Raw genomic sequence first — 13,669 nt, forward strand, 5'->3', positions numbered from 1 at the left:
GGAAAGGAATCGGTAGGAAATCATTGCGCAATGGACACGAATTACGCTGTGCTCAGTGTTAGATCTCTGTTTGGTTTAATTTGTTGAGCATTGCCTGGGTCCAGATCCCCACAGCGCGAATCAAGTGAGTGAGTAGCCTTTTTTTCTCCCGGATCCTGCGCTGTGTTGGTCTCCTCATTTGTCCCTCTGTCTTATCGAGGACTCAAATGGAAATTACTTCTGGCGATGTCTTATATTTCTGAGCTGTATGTCTGGATTCCACACAGTCAGTTGATTATGTGCAAATGGTGGGAAGGTTCGTTGTTAAATATAGCCTGACACTTGAGGATGAGGCGGTGAGATGAACAGGTTGCTGCTTACTGCAACTTACTGGGAGCAAATAGCGTATGCTTCACCCGCATCCAACCTCACTTTGATCGGTTAATTTCTCTTTAAATCTTCCAGGAATGCATGCACAACCTGAGAATACCCCATCAAACATTTACAGATTCACAACAACAATAATTGAACATTATTTTGCCATATGTGTTTAATTGAATTCGTTAAAAAAACGTTGACTTTTGGATAAGAAGACAACGGAGGAATCTTGCAGCTGCTTGTTGATGGCACTACGCGCCGGGAGGACTTGGTTTGGGCAGGTTTTGCGCAGAGTGTCTAGGCTGCAGCGCTCGTGGTCCCGGCGATCGAGCAGTCTCCTGTGTCTCTCTGCGAACCCGGAGCAGGATCTGGGGACCTGTTACAGGGATCACACACATAGCAGTCTCCACTACTGCTCCTCCGTCCACCGCACCCACCGTCACCAACACGCGCCAGTCTGTCCCTCCTCTTCCAGCCGCTGCCAACGCTTTCCCGATTGCTGCGCAGCCTTCCCGGGGGATCCGAGGGGACATGAGCCCCTCACTCGCCGGTTCCTGGTGGTCATGAAGCGGCAGAACGTGCGGACCTTGTCCCTGATCATCTGCACGTTCACGTACCTGCTGGTCGGGGCCGCGGTGTTCGATGCCCTGGAGTCAGACTTCGAGATGCGGGAGAAAGAACAGCTGGAGGCAGAGGAGAAGCGTCTCCAAGGGAAATACAACATTAGCGAGGACGACTACCGCAAACTGGAGACCATCATTATGGAGGCCGAGCCCCACAGGGCCGGAGTTCAGTGGAAATTTGCGGGATCTTTTTACTTTGCCATCACAGTCATCACCACCATAGGTGAGTCTGCGGTCTACACTCCATGGAGGTTTAATTGCGTAACAGCATTACGCACAACCACTGTGTCAAGATAATGTCATTCATGCGGTGATATAAAGTGTAGGCTATTGCCTAATCACTGTCAGGGCCGTGAATGTTGGGTGGTGAATAGGCTACAGTTTAAATAGTTACTGTATCACTTACAACCACTATATAGCACAATGGATTAAAGTCAACACAGCATTATGCAGACGTGTTTCACTAAAGTTAGTCCAGCAACAGGTAGTATATACCCACTACCCGGTATTAACCCTTAAAACCTGTTCATTATGCAACATTTGTTTTTTGTTGAAAAGTAGGTAAAATGTAGTTTTGGCTAAATAACTCCGGTATGTTAACAGAAAGAACAAAATGATGATGCAATAACAGTAAAATGCCACCTGTGTACAATGTTTCTGCACATCAAATTGATAGATAATAAAAACAGCATCACTACCATCAGTAGCAACAACATAATGTGTCTGTCTATCTAGATTAACGGACAATTTCCATGATAGATTTCAGCAGCTAATCAATTTAATGAGAAAAGATCAGTACGAAAAGCAGTCCTCTAGGCTACTATGTATGCAACCATTCCCTCGAGTACCACAATGCACCATCAAGGTAGGAGTTGCCTACCAGGCCACTGAGATAGGCTTGAACACATTTTTGGAAAATAAATAATGATAAGCCTACATGTATAATAATTTCAACTGCACGACTGTTGCTGCATCTGCATTGGTTACCCCTGTAGACAACATGTTTGAATCCGTGATTTAATGGCAGATCATGCAAGTGGTAGGTTACAAAATGCTGTGATTGATAACGCGTCAACACTACCTAAAAACGGTGGAGGCATCAACATGTTTACATTCACACTAAACACTCGACATTAAACTGATTATGGCAGAAGGCCGGGTATTGCATTATGTAAACACCTTACTCTGCTTATCTTAATCAGTGTAAGGTCATAATCGAAGTAAGCATACACCGTTTAAAACACCTGGTTTTCTGAGCAATCTTTCGAATTATTATTTGCCCATGTCAGCCAAGCTTCCGGTTTATGCGCGAGTTAAGTGAGATCGGAAAAGTATTCATCTTATAAATAGTTTTCAGGTACAAACATTATATGTCCGAATAAAATAGTATTTGCAAAAATAACATGGTCACTGTGGTAGAACGTTTATTTTGATTGGAGATCTGCATTTATCAAAATACCCATCAATAGCCTGATTTCAGATGTGTCCATGTAAACAGGATTATTAGGGAAATCGTTCTTCTTGCAAACCATGTAAACGTTTTAAACAAACGATTACATTAACCTGACTATCCACAATAATCGCATTATTGTGTGCATAGATAGGGAAGTAGGGGTGCTGAGGGTGCTGCAGCACCCCCTGAAAAATCTGGAAGAAAGAAAATTAGAAATGTACAGTACCAGTCAAAAGTTTTAGAAGACCTACTCATTCAAGGGTTTTTCTTATTTTTTAAACTATTTTATACATTGTAGAGTAATAGTGAAGACATCAAAACTATGAAATAACACATATGGAATCATGTAGTAGCCAAAAACGTGTTAAACAAATCAAAATATATTTTATATTTGAGATTCTTCAAAGTAGCCACCCTTTGCCTTGATGACAGCTTTATGAACTCTTGGCATTCTCTCAACCAGCTTCACCTGGAATGCTTTTCCAACAGTCTTGAAGGAGTTCCCACATATGCTGAGCACTTGTTGGCTACTTTTCCTTCACTCTGCGGTCCAACTCATACCAAACCATCTCAATTGGGTTGAGGTCGGGTGATTGTGGAGGCCAGGTCATCTGATGCAGTACTCCATCACTCTCCTTCTTGGTCAAATAGCCCTTACACAGCCTGGAGGTGTGTTGGGTCATTGTCCTGTTGTTAAACAAATTATAGTCCCACTAAGCGCAAACCAGATGGGATGGCGTATTGCTGCAGAATGCTGTGGTAGCCATGCTGGTTAAGTGTGCCTTGAATTCTAAATAAATCACTGACAATGTCACTAGCAAAGCACCCCCACACCATCACACCTCCTCCTCCATGCTTCACGGTGGGAACCATACATGCGGAGATCATCCGTTCACCTACTCTGCGTCTCACAAAGACATGGCGGTTGGAACCAAAAATCTCAGATTTGGACTCATCAGACCAAACGACAGATTTCCACCGGTCTAATGTCCATTGCTCGTGTTTCTTGGCCCAAGCAAGTCTCTTCTTCTTATTGGTGTCCTTTAGTACTGGTTTCTTTGCAACAATTCAACCATGAAAGCCTGATTCACGCAGTCTCCTCTGAACAGTTGATGTTGAGATGTGTCTGTTACTTGAACTCTGTGAAGCATTTATTTGGGCTGCAATTTCTGAGTCTGGTAACTCTAATGAACTTTTCCTCTGCAGCAGAGATAACTCTGGGTCTTCCTTTCCTGTGGCGGTCCTTATGAGAGCCATTTTCATCATAGCGCTTGATGGTTTTTGCGACTGCACTTGAAGAAACGTTCAAAGTTCTTGAAATATTCCGTATTGACTGACCTTCATGTCTAAAAGTAATGACGTAGAGTCATTTCTCTTTGCTTATTTGAGCTGTTCTTGCCATAATATGGACTTGGTCTTTTACCAAATAGGGTTATCTTCTGTATACCACACCTACCTTGTCACAACACAACTGATTGGCTCAAACACATTAAGAAGGAAAGAAATTCCACAAATTAACTTTTAACAAGGCACACCTGTTAATTGAAATGCATTCCAGGTGACTACCTCATGAAGCTGGTTGAGAGAATGCCAAGAGTGTGCAAAGCTGTCATCAAGGCAAAGGGGGCTACTTTGAAGAATCTCAAATATAAAATATATTTTGATTTGTTTAACTTTTTTGGTTACTACATGATCCATATGTGTTATTTAATAGTTTTGATGTCTTCACTATTATTCTACAATGTAGAAATAGTAAAAATAAAGAAAAACCCTGGAATTAGTAGGTGTGTCCAAACTTTTGACTGGTACTGTACATTATTTATTTAAAAAACAATAAAACATTTATTTCACAAAAGTAGTGCACTGGGCCTTTACTATCCCCCCCCCCCCAAACATCTTCCCGCGGCTCTGATTGTGTGCATGTAACCTTATCTGAAGTTCGTTCCATCTGCTGTTGCTGCAGCTTGAACATGAGCTGAGCTGCACACGGTGCTGAAAGGACAGCTCCTCGAGCTCCTGTGAGCTGCGCTGCCACATCATGAGGGATGATCTGCAGCCAGCTGGCCATACACGAGCAGACCGAATAAAACGCCCATAACCCATTCTCGGCCTAACGATCAGGTCCTTGTCCTCCAACGAATCGTAACCATGAGGTCACTATATACAATTTGATAGAAGAAAACATACAAAAACAGATGTACAGTATATGCTATAGGATATAAGTCTACAATATTCCAGCGGAGTCAACAGCTGTAAGCTATAGGCCTACAACTTCAGCACATATTCAGAGTAGCCTGGTGCCTTTTATGTCCACATTTGCATGGCCTTTTTGAAAGGTCTAGCCTGCTTTGAGCCCCACCACAATATGGGCATCTCTTTAAGCAGCTCTGATCCCCAAAACGATCGATTTTAGGGTGAATCAGCATTTCTATAAAACAAGACAAAATCACAATGGTCTTTGTAAAGGACCAAGAAAATACAGGCAGTAGATTAGAGAGCATTGTTTCTACACTGAGAGTAAGCCCACAGCTTTGCATGCAATGTTTCTTCACTAAAGTCCAACATTTAGTAAAATAGTAGGTCTACATGACTTCATGGACATACAGAGATTTATTCATGTCAATAGACATATTTAACCTGTTGATCAGGCAGGTAACATAGGGACCGTAACAAGTTTTAATAAAACGAAGACATTAACCCTTTTTCAAAGAACAAACTAGGCCTACATTACTCGAAAATTAAGAGTGAATGTTTTATTATTTGTTTTTGAAATACGTTGCTGTCTGATGAAAACCTCGCAAATACATTTAAAAAAAACATTTATTGAAAGGAGTAACTCCCCTCAATGTAGTCTGAACATTTCATGACTCTATGACCAAGAACATATTTTCAAAGTAGCTTCAGAAGTTTCATAATTGTATTTTCATTAATGGGAAAATATAGTCATTTTTTCAAATTCCTGAAAAGTTTCTGTTTTGGAGACAACAACCAATATTAATTTCCCCCAAGCAATATTTGATTAAACTGTATCAAAGATCAGAGTGGGTGGGCCCTACATTAAGGAAGGGAAAGGGGATACCTAGTCAGTTGTACAACTGAATGCATTCAACCGAAATGTGTCTTCTGCATTCAACCCAACCCCTCGAAGCAGAGAGGTGCGGGGGGACACCATCTACATTATGGACACCATCTACATTATGGACACCATCTACATATTATATTATTCAACACGGGCACATAACGGTGCGAAGGAAACTAATGCACTAAGCATGTCTTCAGATGTGCCGAACAACATTTAACTGACTACTGGAGAGGGTAAATGAAGATAGTATGCTTCCATTTAATTTTTTAGGTTACAGCAGTTAAAGAACATTACAATGCATGCGCTTTTAGCTACATGTAGAATGGACTGGTCAGGTCTATTTGTTTATTTGTCAATTTGAATGTGAAACGATCCCTTTAGAGTTTGGCCATATTTCCGTTATCTGTTTGTCAGCCTTTATAATTTAGGATACATATTCATAATCACAATTGAATTATAGCCTACAGTAGTGGATTTAATACTACTGTTTTCAGCAGTGGCATATTGAGACTGTGCTTTCCCATGAGCTATTAGTGCTGTAGCGCTGAAAGAACAGCTCCTGGCATTATCACCTGGTTATCAACATTTATGTTTGGGTGTGGCTTGTCTACTTGAGTTATAATGAGTTTACCTGCCTGGCTCATACCTGCTTTTCTGGTTTCAACAGATGGTGAAGGGGTTAGGTGCCTGTTATGTTTGAATAATACAAACATGTTTAAACATACATTCTCCCATGAATCTCATTCTCTGGTGGTCCTCTGTAGCTCAGCTGGTAGAGCACGGCACTTGTAACGCCAAGGTAGTGGGTTCGATCCCCGGGACCACCCATACACAAAAATGTATGCACGCATGACTGTAAGGTGCTTTGGATAAAAATGGCATATTATATTATTATTATAATCAGATATATTTCAAATATTGCTATAGCCTATACTGTAAAACCGTCAAATCAAATCACATTTTATTTGTCACATACTTTGTAAACAACAGGTGTAGACCAACAGTGAAATACTTAATTACAGGCCCTTCCCAACGATGCAGAAAGAAAAATAATTAGAAATAATAGAAAAATGAACAAATATTAACACAAGGAATAAATACACAATAAGTAACGATAACTTGGCTATATACACGAGGTACCAGTATTGAGTCGATGTGCAGGGGTACGAGGTAATTGAGGTAGATATGTACATATAGGTAGGGATAAAGTGACTATTCAACAGGATAGATAATAAACAGTAACAGCAGCTTATGTGATGAGTCAAAGAGTTAGTGCAAAACGGTCAATGCAGATATAACTTTTTAACTACCTGTTTAGCAGTCTTATGGCTTGGGGTAGAAGCTGTTCAGGGTCCTTTTGTTTCCAGATTTGGTGCATCGGTACCGCTTGCTGTATGGTAGCAGAGAGAACAGTCTATAAGTTGGGTGGCTAGAGTTGTATACATTTTTTAGGGCCTTCATCTGACACCGCCTGGTAAAGAGGTCCTGGATGGCAGGGAGCTCGGCCCAAGTGATGTACTGGGCCGTATGCACTACCCTCTGTAGCACCTTGCGGTCGGATGCCAAACAGTTGCCATAACAAGCAGTGATGCAGCCAGTCAAGGTGCTCTCAATGGTGCAGCTGTATAACTTTTTATTATCATGTGTGGACCATGATAATTCCTTAATGATGTGGAACATGAAACATTTGACACGTTTATAACCTAAACGTCAGTGTTTAAAACTTAAACATTAGGCATTTAGATTTGCCAGTAAGTGTTCTCATCTTAAACACAGGCATTTACAATGCAAGATTAAATATGATGGTCAGCTTTTTCCAGTTAACTCCCAACCAGGAGAACACCTATATCTCCTAAGTGTTAAGATTTTAAACACTAGTGTTTACTTCCCCATCATCCTGTTTAGCGTGCATTTGGTCATTATAAATAGATGTGACTTTCCCTGCCTTTTATTCAGATCAGTGTTAGGAATGTCTGTCACCTTACATAATAATAAGCCATTTAGCAGATGCTTTTATCCAAAGCGACTTACAGTCATGCGTGCATACATTTTTACGTATGGGTGGTCCCGGGGATCGAACCCACTACCTTGGCGTTACAAGCGCCATGCTCTACCAATTGAGCTACAGAGGACCACCTTATCTACATTTCAGCACAACTGAACAGGACATTTGATTCAATAAATCTTTTCAATCGCATGGTATTGTTGTTACTCGACTGTGTTGACTTCAAAGATGTGGGAGGGGCCTCATTATCATATTTCCCAGCATGCTTTGTTGCAGGTTGATTTTTAGAATAGTTTATTTTAATACTGTATCTGTTTCCTCATGCACATTGATTGATTAATTAATATTATACTATACAAAGTTAAATAACTTACATTTTTCTAAACTAATCAAATCTTTAAGGGGTTACACTTTTTGTACCCGTTACTGAGATGGTTGTTCCAGTTTAGATGGTTTAGGGAGTCTTGTTTGTAAAGTCCTTCACCATAGCAGTCACTCCGAGTGCAGGTTGTGGGTTATAAAATATTCAAAATAGTTGGATATCCTCCCTCTAATCACTTCACAAACCAGCATATTGTGACTAACAGGTCTGATGTGGCCCATGAGCCAGGATTTTTAGACCGCAATGTCGAGGATTACTAGGCCATAACTAAAGGCCTTATTAAAAGTATAATATGTGGTTATAAAGGGTTTACTTTTAATTGAAACACATTCACTTAGGCAGTCATTTGAAGAAGTCTCCCGCAACCGGGAGACTCATGGGCGGCGCACAATTGGCCCAGCATCGTCCAGGGTAGGGGAGGGAATGGCCGGCAGGGATGTAGCTCAGTTGATAGAGCATGGCGTTTGCAATGCCAGGGTTGTGGGTTCAATTCCCACGGGGGGCCAGTATAAAAAAATATGTATTCACTAACTGTAAGTCGCTCTGGATAAGAGCGTCTGCTAAATGACTAAAATGTAAATGTAAATGTGTCACTAACAAACACAGTCATGGGTGGGTATCTTAAACATTCCACAAAAAAGACATGCTGGGAAATATGCAAATACGGCTTTACACCCTGTTAAAACAACACAGTGTTTAGTGTTGAATAAAAGTGTTAATGTGTTTAAAAAGGGTTACAGCGAATAAACATGTTCTGGTGTTTACAATCTAAACACTGTGACGTATTTTCATTGAAATTCTAAATGCCTTGACGCGTTTAAAGAGTGTTACAGAAAAGTGCTTAGTCATGTGTTCAGATCCTTAACACTTGGTTTTACATTGTATCTAGATAGGTAGGTATGGAAACTCTAATTATATACAATTGTTATTACATTGTAATTACACTGTAAGAGATACGTTCCATAAAGAAATAGTTTTTATGGATGTAAGCCACAACGTAGCAGTTTTGACTAACTATTTGTTTTTCCATCAAAACGTTCTAGCCATCTGTTACATCACGCTAAAGGTCCAGTGAAACCTGTTCAAAGACACCCAACACAGCCTGCTGTACAGAGGCTACAAAAAGCAGCTCCACTTACCGATTCATTATAGATCATGTCATAACCCATGAGCCTTTCACAAAGTACAGTATGTTGTCCTACAATCCAGGAGAAATAGAAAATATTTCTGGGGTGCATTCCAAATGTGGAGGTGTGGAAAATGAAGGTAACATAGCCTACAAACACACACACACACAAAGCATGCAATCACATAGGCCTAGGTAATGATAACGATAGTGCATAGGTAATGGTGACACTAATGCTGTAATGCATTTGGAGTAAAGCTGAAACAAATGAAATGTAGTAATACCCTAGATCAGTGGTGTCAAACAAATTTTGCCCTGGAGACCGCATTCGGTCTTTAACGAGGTCCGGAGGGCCGCACTAATTTAAAAAATATATTTCCTTGCGTCCATATTTGCAAAAGACAGTCCTCTATCCATCATCTTTATAATTTTTGATACTCCGTGGCTTTATCGCTTTAATTTTGGTGATAATTAGGGAGCGCTACACAGTTTAGATTTTGGTTTTAGTTATTTTAAAGTATATTGAGTTTGTTTATTTTATTTTTACTCAAACCACCCTCGGGCCCGATTGGAACTGCTCATGGGCTGGATCCGGCCCGGAGGCTGTATGTTTGAAACCCCTGCCTTAGGTGCAGACTGAGACATCCCATAGGAAACTGAATGATAAGAGGAGCACTGTGCAGAGGTCAAAAGTATGAACAACATTTTTTATATAATCTGTAATTGTGAGATTACATGTATAGCCTATAGGTTTAGTATTGTACACAGTGTTTTATGAGTGGATCAGCCCATGGCTATGTATGGCTGTAGTGTATTGATGGCTTGAGGTATAATGAGTTTACCCGACCAGGCTCATACTCAGCACATGGCTTATGCTTTTCTGGTTTAAACAGATGGGGAAGGGGTTAGTTACCTGTTATGTTTGAATAATACGAACATGTTTAAAATATTAATTAAATATTGAGCTAGATAGTTATGGAAATTCAATTATACAGAGGTTATTAAATTGTAATTACACTGCAAGATACACGTTCCATATACAGATAAAGAAAGAGTTTGTATGGATACAGGCCACAGCATAGCAGTTTTGACTAACTATTTGTTTTTCCATCAAAATATTCAGCAGGAGGATGAGTCACTTTACTTGACACTGCTTGCCATGTGATGGGTTAAAAAATAAAAAAAACACAAATGGTGAATGTTATGTACACAAGGCTAATAATGTTGGCTGTAGTTGTTAGTGCCGTCTGGATAGACATCAGAAGGGCAGAATGAACCTTAGGAACCTCTCAGGGTGCCTGTGTGTGTGCATTGGGAAACAATCTAGTTGTTTCAACTAATTATTATTAAGTAACTGGTTTAGTTGGCCCAAACTTAGCTCCAACATGGAAAACGTAGGTAAAAATTCAGTCAACTTAAATTATGTGTTTGCTCAATTTATCTCATATATTCATTCTACTAGAAATGATTATTTTGGCATTTTACAAACAACAAAAGAAGCTGCAGAGCTAGTTACACACACACGTTCTCACGTGGGATTTGAACTCACAACCTCTTGATCGCAGTATTCCAATCTTCTTGCTACGCCACCATGTCTGTGTCAGAAACTGATTTCAATGGTATTGCTACCATTCGCACTTCATAGTAAATCTCAGCTCTGTTAAAACTACACTCAAGAAAAACTATTTTATTTATCATAGTGATTAAGGAGCAACATTAAAACAGAGTAATATGCCCCACCAACATTAGACAACTATACAGAAAAACCTGAAATTGCTGAAATAAGTAAATCAAATCAATGATAAGAGAATAGTCACATTAACTGTCAATTGATACAGACATGGTGGCGTAGCAGGAAGATCAGAATGCTATGAACCGAGAGGTTGTGAGTTCAAATCCCAGGTGAGGACATGTTGAATAATAATAACTATATAAATGAACATGCGCAATGTAATCATGTATGTCAAAAATGTAAGTTGAAAACATTGTATGTTAAAAGCACTGTGCGTGTAACTAGTTACACAGCCTTTTTTTAGGTAAGATACCAAAAATAGAATTTTTTTGTTCAATGAACATATGAGACATATTGAGCAAACACATAATTTTAAGTTTACTGCATTTTTGCCCATGTTTTCTCATGTTGGAGCTAAGTTTGGGCCAACAAAATGTTTTAAGTTCATGTACAAAAAACGAAAAAGCTGTGGAACCAGTCACTTAATAGTAATTAGTTGAAACAACTAGACTTGTGATTGTTTTTTGTACAGTGTGTGTGCATGCGTGCACAACATAGGTGAACAAAGAAAGTCGATATCCACAACTCTGGTCTCTGGATACAGAACAGTCATGTTGTCATATTGATTTTGAGAAGTCATTTGAGAGAGAACAACTACAGACTCCAGTAAAGGCTTTACTGTAGGAATCTGGCTCATTGTGTGTAATTAAAACATCAGAAACTGTAGAATTATTCCATGAACTTGACTAGTCTAACTACAGTTGATATTCAAACAAAGTCATCCTCATCATCATCATCATCATCATCACCATGGCCACCAACACTGCTAACTACTAGTAATCTATAAATAGCTTGCGATTGTCCTGATTTAGAAGCTGATGTGAGATGAGTGCATGTGAGAACAGCTGTAGCGGTGTTAGGACCCTGGTTGTTGCCGTGGAGACACTGCGTGCCATGTCGTCGTGGTGATTCTGTTCTGTTTGCAGGTCTAACTCACGTTTCCACTGTGTCCACATTGGCCTGGGGATTGATTCCACTAATTTCTCTGACTAATTGCTCGGAAAGTGAAGACGTTTCTTGGCTTTGTACATTGGTGTGTGAAGAAAGACTGCATAGGCAAAGGGTGCTTTGGTAATGGATGTGGTTCAGATGGTGAACCACACTCGCATGAGTAGTTTACGGAGACCTAAGGACTTGCATTAGCTGCACAGAATAAGCTTTAGTTCTACAGGCTAACACAGTCTTGTGCTGTGCAGAAAGTAGACCCGGACTTGAAAAAACCCCATGTCTTGCAGAACTGGGGTCTGACTTGCTGAGTCTGTTATGTACAGAGACAGAGACTACAGTACAGTGATGGATCAAGCACAGGTTACAACAGGGGCTGTTATGTAACACGTTATTTCAGGCTTCGTCCCAAATGACACCCTATTCTCTGTTTACTGCACTACTTTCGACCAGGACCCATATGTATCTTGAGGTGTGAAAACAGTTGTAGAGCTTTTTTCTGCAGTGATTTCGGTCCTGCGATTAAATCCTACCTTTGAATTGGTTAAATGAGTAATGGGGTATACTGGTGAAACATGACATGGACACACACCATTAATCACAAAGCACTCTCTTCAAAAGGCATGCTACAAAATGTAGTAGTCTAACAGGCCTTTTAATTCACTCTAATACAGAGCAAGAAACATGGAACTGCTCAATCAAAATTAAAAAAGCTGTTGATGTCTTACTGGAATACAGCTAAATGTGAAAATGTTGTATGTAGATCGACATCATGCAAGACAACAATATCTTTAAAGCTCTGATGATGCTGTGTGAGATGAAAAAGCTCCCATTGCCTTGTGTGTGTGTGTGTGTGTGTGTGTGTGTGTGTGTGTGTGTTTGTGTGTGCATGTGTGTGTACACCTGAGTGTATGACAGGTGCACTGACATTCTTATTGCTCTCAGAACAATAGCTTTTATGGGAGCCAGGAATAAGCCCTTTGAAGTGCTGCTTTTGTGTGTCACGACTAGTTAGATTCTCCAATACAAACACTGCCCACGTCTTTCTACCATAACAACAACTACTGGACCTATTAAAGTCTGTGGACCAATCATGTTCTGTATACAGTCGCTGCAATAGACAGGGGTTAAGCACTGACAACAGTCTGATTCACTGTCATTCAACTACACTCTTAGAAAAATGTGTTCCAAAAGGGTGCTTTGGCTGTCCCCATAGGAGAACCCTTTGAAGAAGATCAGCACAGTCTGATTTACTGTCATTCAACTACACTTTTAGAAAAAAGGGTTCCAAAAGGGTGCTTTGGCTGTCCCCATAGGAGAACCCTTTTTGGTTCCAGGTAAAACCCTTTTTGGTTCCAAGTAGAACCCTTTTTGGTTCCAGGTAGAAAATGGAACCCAAAAGGGTTCTGCCTGGAACTGAAAGGGTTCTACCTGCAACCGAAAGGGGTTCTACCTGGAACTAAAAAGAGTTATCCTATGGGGACAGCCAAAGTACCCTTTTGGAACCCTTTTTTCTAAAAGTGTAGTTGAATGACAGTAAATCAGACTGTGCTGATCTTCTTCAAAGGGTTTTCCTATGGGGACAGAAGAAGAACCCTTTAAGGTTCTAGATGGCACCTTTTTTTCTAAGAGTGTAGCTATGTGGACCTCAGCATAGCTGCAGGAAGTAGGGGTGCTTAGGGTGCTGCAGCACCCCCTTGAAAACCTTCTTCACAAAAGTAGTGCACTGGGCCTTTACTAGTCCTGTATTAGCAGACCGATATAGCCATCTGTAGTGCAGGGCCAACATTTATAATGACGTGTTTACCCTGGCCATATCTCTCTATAGACCATATGCTGCTAATTTGTGCAGGAGAGAGGTGATGTACCATATGTATGACTGATGGAGCTACACAGCACCAGCT

General features: G+C 40.3%; 1 protein-coding gene across 1 annotated transcript in view; it reads left to right on the forward strand.

Moving 5' to 3' along the window:
• Positions 1–602: 602 nt before the first annotated feature.
• LOC311133046 (potassium channel subfamily K member 9-like) overlaps positions 603–13,669 on the forward strand; it is a gene marked incomplete at both ends in the record, with an annotated part of 56,862 nt that continues 43,795 nt past the window's right edge. Inside the window, one exon of the mRNA XM_084166470.1 lies at positions 603–1,203. Within this exon, the coding sequence (XP_084022596.1) occupies positions 603–1,203 (601 nt within the window). The remainder of the gene's footprint in view (positions 1,204–13,669) is intronic.

The sequence above is a fragment of the Coregonus lavaretus genome (genome assembly GCF_964263955.1).
Source record: "Coregonus lavaretus genome assembly, chromosome: 7".
Taxonomy (NCBI): Eukaryota; Metazoa; Chordata; class Actinopteri; order Salmoniformes; family Salmonidae; genus Coregonus; species Coregonus lavaretus.